Source organism: Heterocephalus glaber, unplaced genomic scaffold (assembly GCF_053883595.1).
Source record: "Heterocephalus glaber isolate CG9 unplaced genomic scaffold, H.glaber_assembly_v1.0 deba00001497, whole genome shotgun sequence".
Classification (NCBI taxonomy): domain Eukaryota; kingdom Metazoa; phylum Chordata; class Mammalia; order Rodentia; family Bathyergidae; genus Heterocephalus; species Heterocephalus glaber.
Window position 1 is genome coordinate 57,180,663 of NW_028258320.1, and position 8,424 is coordinate 57,189,086.

At 47.4% G+C, this 8,424-nt stretch overlaps 1 protein-coding gene across 1 annotated transcript; it reads right to left on the reverse strand.

Annotated features, from left to right (window-relative positions):
- Positions 1 to 4,201: 4,201 nt before the first annotated feature.
- Positions 4,202 to 6,829, reverse strand: Foxi2 (forkhead box I2). Its single transcript, XM_004838734.3, has 2 exons — positions 6,236 to 6,829; positions 4,202 to 5,636 (listed from the first exon to the last, which is right to left on the reverse strand). Exons 1-2 carry the CDS (start codon positions 6,792 to 6,794, stop codon positions 5,191 to 5,193), a joined length of 1,005 nt encoding a protein of 334 aa, XP_004838791.1. The 5' UTR covers positions 6,795 to 6,829; the 3' UTR covers positions 4,202 to 5,190.
- Between the last annotated feature and the right edge of the window lie 1,595 nt (positions 6,830 to 8,424).

Here is an 8,424-nt window from a genome sequence, read left to right on the forward strand (position 1 = left end):
CCCATTTGACCCAGCTATTCCCCTGCTGGGTATCTTCCCCAAAGAATTAAAAGAATCATACCACAGCAATATATGTGTATCCATGTTTATAGTGGCACAGTTTGTAATAGCTAAAGCTTGGAAACAGCCCAAATGCCCATCAACTGGAAACTGGATAAAGAAAATATGGGATTTTTTTTTTATAAAATGGAGTACTACTCAGCCATAAAGAATGGGAAACTAGAGACATTTATAGCTATGTGGATGCATATTGAGGCCATCCTCTTAAGTGAAATAAATAGGACACACATGCATAAATACCGAATAGTTTCTCTATTGTGAGAAACTGAAAATGTAATGTGATTTTCAGTCATTATGATTGCTTGTTTTTGTGTTCCAAGTGAAACATGCTTCAACTGATCAAATTTTACTGGCTTTACCATCAGTTTTAGCCCTGAATTTTCCTATCCTCCAGCTGCATATCCCTTGTGAGTTCCCAGCACAGTGCAAAGCCCTCCAGGACAGGGACTTCAATACACCATTGTTTTCAGAGCTGTGTCTCACTCATGGTTATATCTCTAGGGTCAGCAGAAGGCCTGGCCCCTGTAAGGAGGATTTGGACCCATCACAGGAGACTGGGGGTAGGGCAGAGGATGGAAAATGGTATGGAAAGCTTAAGGTGCAATGGAACTTACACATGCATTCATACATTCATTCATTCATTCAACTGCTATCACCTGTCTGTACTGCTTGGCACTCGGGATGTTACTGAAGGATAAGGCACATGACACCACCCCATATACATTAAAAGAGTAGATGCAGGAAATGCTGTGCTTTCTGGGGGGAAATAGGGTGTGTCCAACAGCTGCAGGAGCACACCAAAAGGGCATATAACTTGGACTTCGACTATTGAAAATTTTCTGGGAAAATGAGATCTCTCCAGTCCTAAAGGATTAAGTGGAAGGCAGGGAAGTCAGAGCAGGGGTAGATAGTCTACTGCTGTCTTAGCACAGTATTATCTGTGGGCTTTTGGAAATAAGTCATTGCACTGGTCTGAGCCTCAGTTGCTGCATCAGTTAAATGGAGATAATAATACTTGTATTACAGGGTTGTGAAATAATGAAATTAAATAACGTACATAAAATATGTAACAGAGGGTATTTTTTCTGTTCTGGGGATTGAACCCAGGGCCTTGTGCATGCTAGGCAAGTGCTGTGCCACTGAGCTACAAGAATGGGGAACCCTTGACTCTTGGGACTAGGAAGAACTCTGGTGAGTCCTTGGTTTCATTTGCTTTGGATTAAAGCCAGAATATGATTCTGGATTTTTTTTTGTAAAGGTCCAATTTAATATACTATTCATTTTCCTTCTGTGAATTGAGAGAAATTAAAGATATTTCCAATTCTTTCTGTTCAGCAACTTATGAAAGCTGACCAAAAGAAATAGTTTATTGCAGGAGTGAGACAGTTAACCTTGAATATTGCTGCTTACCAGATTTGAATTAGATTAAAAGAATTCCTAAAACTTCAATAATGGTCACAGGGATGCAACAAAGGAATCACATCTAGGAGACCTGGAGAAGAGACAGCTATGGCCACTTTAGCTGCTATCTCCTCTCACTACCTGATGACAGATCCTCTGATAAGAGGAGAAGGTTTAGGTTAGGGTGCCTAAATGTTACTGAGCAGACCAGACCTGCTCCAGCTGGCACAGTGCTCAAGTCCCCACTTAAATCACAAAGCAGTTATGAAACCGAGAAAATGAACACTTCCTGTACCAGCAGACTGTGGAGAACACAGCAACATGTATTTAAAAGACACAGTCTGAGCTGGGTGTCATGGCCCATGCCTATAATCCTAGTACTTTGCAAGGCTGAGACAGGAGGATTAAAGTTTCAAGTCTTGCCTAGGCAAATTGGTGAGCTTCTGTCTTAAAATAAAAAAATAAAAGGGGTTGGGGATATAGTTTAGCAGTAGAGCACCCCTGAAAAATAAATAAGCAAGCAAATAAACAACCCCCTATAATCCTGTACTTGGATTTGTGTGCTTACAAAGGAGATGGCTTATCTACTTGATCATAAAGTCAGCATTTTGAGCCAAATAGCCACTATTCTATCTGTGATAGCTCAGTTGTCTTTGTCCTGCCTAAGGAGACTCTTTGAGGGCAGAAATGGGCCCAAGTTATTCAATGGAGGACTTACAAAGCTAGGTTCACAGTTGGAACTCTATAAAGATTTATTGAATGAGTAACATTTTATTAGGTTATATGGGACTCAACCTTCTATTGCATATTATGATGTTTCCATATGTTCCTTTCCCACACAGTAAAATCTTGAATATAAATACAGTATTCTCAGAGTATCATTCAAAAATACGATGCCTTAGGATGCTGAGGTAGATGCTGTCATCCATTTTTCCCTTGAGGATCCTGGCCAGGGCAGGGCTGTGTTATATGTATGTATGATGCATATAGGTGCATTTCTGAGTATGGCTGCATAAAGATTGCATTGGTGTCAGGAATTTTTGTAGTTCTGTAGATCACTGAGTCCTCAACTCAGGTTTTCTACCTGCAAAATGGGCATGAACATATTTTCTTGTTTCACTAGAGAGTTATAGTAACCACTGCAGTCTGTAACCCTGAATGACAAATGATCCTTGATTGCACTGGATACAGATTAGGAAATTAGAGAGAGAAAATTAATTAATATCCAAGGCAGCAGTGCTAAAATGCAAAACTTCATGTTCCTCATAAACAAACATACTCCATGTCTAGTCAATACGTGGAACATAAACTCATATTTTAAAACCCAGCTTTCTCTCTAAAAAATACTACTGCAGGGCCAGGGATTTAGCTAAGTGGTTTTGCCGCCTGCTGCGCAAGCGCAAGGACCAGAATTCAATCCCTGGTACCAAAAAGAAATACTACTGCACTTCCTCAAAACTTTTAAGGAATTCTGAGCCTTCATTGGGCCTGGCTTTTCTTGCAAAGGGAGTCTTCAGTCAATGACCAATTGGATTCCAGACGTTACAGTTTACTTTACTATTATGTTCTTTGGTTTTTAAATTAATACTATTGTTTGACAATGGGCAGAATTTTTAATAAACCAACATTTGAACATTTAAAATTACTGGTTCCCTCTCAATTTTGAAACTTGTTTCTGTATTTGAAATGATTTAGTCTCACAGTGTTGTTTACTCCCACTAAGATCATGTTGCAACAGCATACTGTCATGTGCCCATAGCATATTCAGATTTTTTGTAGAAGACTCACAATTACATTAAAACAAAATTGGAATTTTCTAATTTGGATTTCAATAGCAACAAAGATAGAATGAATAGGAGAGATGATTGGGAGTTGAGGGCCACAAAGAAGTCCAAGTTCAAGGGTGCCAGCATCCTTCTAGTCTCTTTGTAGCTATGCCCTGGCCTGGCTATATTGTCCCTCTGGCTACCCACATGCAGCCTGCTTTAGGGACTAGCTTGAACTCACAGAGTTCTGACCAAAAGAAAATACACGTAACTATGCAGTGAGAACAAGCTGCCTTGCTCTGTTTACTTGTTTTGGTATCAGCAGTTTTTTCCCTTTGGAAAACTACCTCATTGGGATAGTGAATCTGAAGCTGACTGTAACAGGACTCACAAAATGCATGCATTTTGGTACAGGTCTCAACACTGAAATCCAGACACATGGACTGTTACAGAGGAGGACTGGATTCTGTTTGGAATCTGGCTCTATCATTTTCTAAATACCCTGCACTACTGGGATTATTATTATTATTATTATTATTATTATTTTGGTACCAGGGATCAAACTTGGGTCCTTGCGCTTGTGCAGCAGGCGGCAAAACCACTGAGCTAAATCCCTGGCCCTACTGGGATTATTTTTAATTATGCTTCCTTGTAAAGATTTCATCTATTTGATGTAGTTATTAGTTTGATAAAGATTTGAATGGCTGAACAATCTTTAAACATCCAAAGTTGATTTTTTAGGCAAACCAAAAGTTGAAAGATTTTTTTTTAAAGTGTTCTCCCTCAATTTTAACAGTATCTCTATTGTTAGGAGAAAAGGAATATCAAATTATAGCACATATATAGCTATCTATATATCTTATAAATCAATTTTGTGAAAACTCTATTGATTGTCAAATTTCCCATTGTTATAAAATTTAATTAAAAAATTCTTTCCAACTTTCTTAGAAAGGCAGGATCTAAACTAGGGATGCTGGTGATAATAGTTGGATTGTTATAGCTACACATATTGGTGCTTATTTTTATTTAAAAGTAGGTTCAAAAGATAAAAATATTTTATTTATAAACTAAGGAATTTCTTTTTTAGTGGATCTTTAAAATTAACTGTATTTGGAGAGAGATTATGGGTTGGTTATAAATTGGGCTAGGTAACATTATGAGCACCCAAACAACCAGCACACTGTTCAAGCCCTCATGGCAGGCAGAAGCGTGGATGCCACACCAAAGAGTATGCGGCACTGCTGCCACTAGGGGACACTGGAATTATGTGATCAGGATCCAATTCACCCCGGCTCTGGCTTGATCTATCCAACCACCTGCCAGGCTCCATACAGTATAAATGTTGGCAGCGATGGACCCAGTGGTCAGATTTGTGATCAACCAAGGAAAACCTACACCACTGGGTGGAAGCAGATAGGCTCCCAAAAGGCCTACTCCAAATTAAAGGCGTCCTCTCTCTACTCTCTTCCAGGGCAGTGCCTCTTCCTGGGCACAACCTCCTCCCCACCCTGGCGTGCCCGATGCCACAAAGACCCAGGTCGGCAGACTGGGGCTCACAATAGCTTTGGGAAGTACAGAGTCCAAAATTCCTCTCCCCAGTGACTGTGGGTTTCTTGCCTGTCTCAAAGATACTTTCTCAGTAAATATAAATGGGAATGGAGCTGAGCACCTTCCCATCCAGGGTCCCTTTAAGAAGGATTCCTCCAGAATGCAGATTGGAAAGCCCAGGTGGGCTGGATCCAGGTTTGGAGCCAGTCAGCCTTTGAATGGATGAAGGGTACGCAGCAGGCCACCTGCAGAGTCATCGCTCAGCTCAGCTCCCAGCAATGCTGACCAGCGGGGTCCTGCGCCTCCTCCTGAGGCACTAATGGCTGTGGTGCTAACAAGCCTTGGGGCTGTCACCAGGCAGAATCCAGGGGTCTGAGCTCAGCGCCTCTGGATCCAGCACCCTGGCCGGCCTCTTTCAAACTTCAGTTCCTTCCAGGCTGTAGACAAAGTGACTAACGCGAAAGCTGGTGGCTGCCGTCTGATGGCCAGGGCCAAAGCTGGGTGCAGAGCCAGGGGTCTGAGGGCTGCGGGTGGCTACCGTCGTTGGCCTCCCAAAAGAAAAGTCTCGCGCCAGGGTCCTGGGGAAGGTGTCAAAGCCGCCGGCCAGGGCGCCCATGGCTGAAGAAAAGCTGGAGAAGCAGGCGGCAGGCTCGGGCTCGGGCGGGGTCGGCGAGGCCTGCAGGTCTGGGGAGGCTGCTCCTGGGGGCTCCGAGGACGCCAGCGTCTTCCCTCCGCCTGGGCTTTGGGCTCCTGGAGGCAAGGCCACGCTTGCCTCCCCTCTTCGCTTCCTCTTCCTTCTGAAGTTCCCATTGTCAAACATCTTCTCGCAGTTGGGGTCCAGGGTCCAGTAATTGCCTTTACCTGCAGAGAAAGAGCCCATTCAGAAAGCCCAGTATTGGCGGACCTAACCCTCTCCTCCAGAGGGTCAAGAGCCCTCATCCCCATCCCAAATCTTGAGGTGGCACTTTGTCCCCGGGATAGGCCTTCGAGACAAACTGCAAGAATTTGGACATTCCAGAAGGACCAAGACAGGGACTCCTGCGTAGCCCCGCTAAGTTCGAGGCCCTGGACAGAAGGCCCGAGAGACGCTGAACTGGATTCTGCTAGTGGAGCGGAGCTGACCACACCTCACCTCTGAAGGCTCTGACGTTGCCCAATGCCTCTATGTGGGCATTGTCTTCCCATTTTACAGGGAAGTGCATCGAGGCTCAGAGATGTTAATTCCCAAGGTTACCCAGCTGGCGGGTTCTCCAGCTTCTCTTTCCAAAGGAACGCGCAAAAATTTAGTGCCCCTAGGAGCACTAGACAGGAAATCAGGGTCCGCGGTTCCGGGGCATTCTGCGCCTCTGCCCCCCACCTCGCCGCCCGAGTAGCTCCGACTGTACAGTGAGGCACTGTGCTGTCCTAAAGTGCCCGCGGTGGGCAGCTGTGGACAGGCCAAGAGGGCCCTCAGCGGTTACCTGGGTCGTTCTCGTCTCGGGGCACCTTCTTGAAGCAGTCGTTGAGAGACAGGTTGTGGCGGATGGAGTTCTGCCAGCCCGCTTTGCTGCGCTTGTAGAAAGGGAAGTTGCCGGCCACGTACTGATAGATTTGGCTGAGCGTCAGCTTTCGCAGGGGCGCACTCTGGATGGCCATGGCAATGAGCGCAGAGTAGGAGTAGGGCGGTCGCACCAGCCTCAGCAACTCCTGCTGGCCGGAGAGGGTCAGCCAGGTAAGGTCGGGGCCCGCCAGCCCGCCCGCGCCTCCGAGGAGCGGGCCCGGGGCCGCATAGCCAGGCGCTGCATAGGACGGTGTGGTCCCCGGGCCCGACGCGTAGGGCGCAGGGCTGAGCGAGGGCGCGTTCATCCATAGGCGCGGCCCCCCGCCTGCAGCTCCCAAATCGCCGCGCACATAGCCCGGTTGGTGCGCGACGGACCGTGCCTGGCCATGTGGGACCGAGCAGGCGCCTAGGCCCTCACAGTATCCAGCCAAGTCTAGCCGCTCCCGGGCCTGGGCCGGTTGCTCTGTAGCGAAACTCATGGGTGCTCCCCAGGCAAAGGTGCGAACAGCCCAGCCTCACGTTTGCCCTTTAAATGCCATCGGGACAAAGCTTCAGTTGTCAGCACAGAGCCTCCTCCCCTGCCAGCCTTTGAGGGCAAAAGTCCGTGTCCCCGCCCCTGGGTCAGCTTTCCACCCAGTCCTGGTCCTGACGCGCCCCCCAGACGCGCCCGCCTCTGTTATTCCCACTCCCAGTGCGGCCCTGGTTTGGGTCAAGGGTTCCGGTATCATTCTTTGCCTTAGTTGCAAGAATCTAGGGTCCCAGAAATCTCCTAGGTCCCAGCTTCCTCCTTCGCTGCTCCACCTGTCCCCAAAGGCTTCCAGGGTTTGGCTTGGGGAATCCCGACCAATGACTGCTCCCCCTTTCCCTAGGGAGCCCCGCCCGCGCAAAATCCGCCTCACAGAGGCCGATTTGCCACCCTGTGGGGGTCCTGGAATGGAGCTCTTCTACACAGTGCAAAAGATCAAGATGAAATCCGAGGGTATTGTGGGGGCCACGGCCTCAAGGGGAGGCGGCTTGCGGAGAAAGCGAGGCCGGGCTTGGAGCCGGACGCTGGAGTCTCTCAGAGACCGCGCACCCTAAACGCTCAAAGGCAGAGGGCTGGAACGCGTGCGGTGGCCACCCAGATCCTAGTATGGGTCAGAAAGAAACTGGAAATTCAGGCGTCCCAGCAATCTGGAGAAACTTTTGCTTTTCCCAAGCCGGGTTATTCCAGGATTCTGCAAGCTTATCTGCGTGGTAGCAATGAGGGCAAGAGGCAGGAAGCCTTCCTCTGGGTCTATCCAGAAAGGCTGAAGCAAGGACATCTCAGTGGTGCTCCAGACCCCATCCATCTCTCCTTTCTGCCATCCAGGATTGCTGCAGTTGTGGTTCTCTGGGCTCGCTGTGCTCCCAGGCTCTGGGCTTCTCTGGTTTCCGAAGTTCCTCTGCTAAGCAGCCGTCCTTGATGTCCTGGCTCCCCTGGCTGTGGGCAGAGCTGAAAGCTGGCCTGGCCGCAGTATGTGGGTAGAGCTCTGGCATCCAGGACTGAGTTTGAGCTACTTGAGCAACCAGACAACTCTTCTGGGCTGGTGATCAGAGATACAGAGATGGGCTGCATCCCTGCAAAATTCATTACCCTCCGTGTTAAATATAGGCTTGTTGAACCTGGGCCCTCTCCATTATTTCATGGGTCTGTGGATTCTCACAGCAAATTAATTTCAATTTGTTAAAAAACCAAATGTCCAGTGCTGACTGGACCTGACTTTTGGCAGAGGAGGTGTGGCTAGTGGGTTGGGCTCAGTGGTTAGATTGAGGAAAGAGCCTGGGCTTTGGAATTAAGTGGGCTGGTTTGAGTCCGGTATTCACTGGTGGTGTAGCTTTGGACCTTCTAGAGTGTAATAATATTATGTGAAACAACCAATTTATGAGACAGTTGAACAAAAAGCATAAAGAAGTGAGGAGCCTTGCACTATGTGATATTGGCTTCTCCACATAGAATCCTATAGGAAATGATAGGTGAACTCAAGACAGTTCCCAGCCAATGGCAGGAAAAAGATGCCTGGAATTGGTTCATTGAAGTGAGCTCTTCAGCCAGACTGTAAGCCCCTTCCTATGACCCCTTTTCCCCAG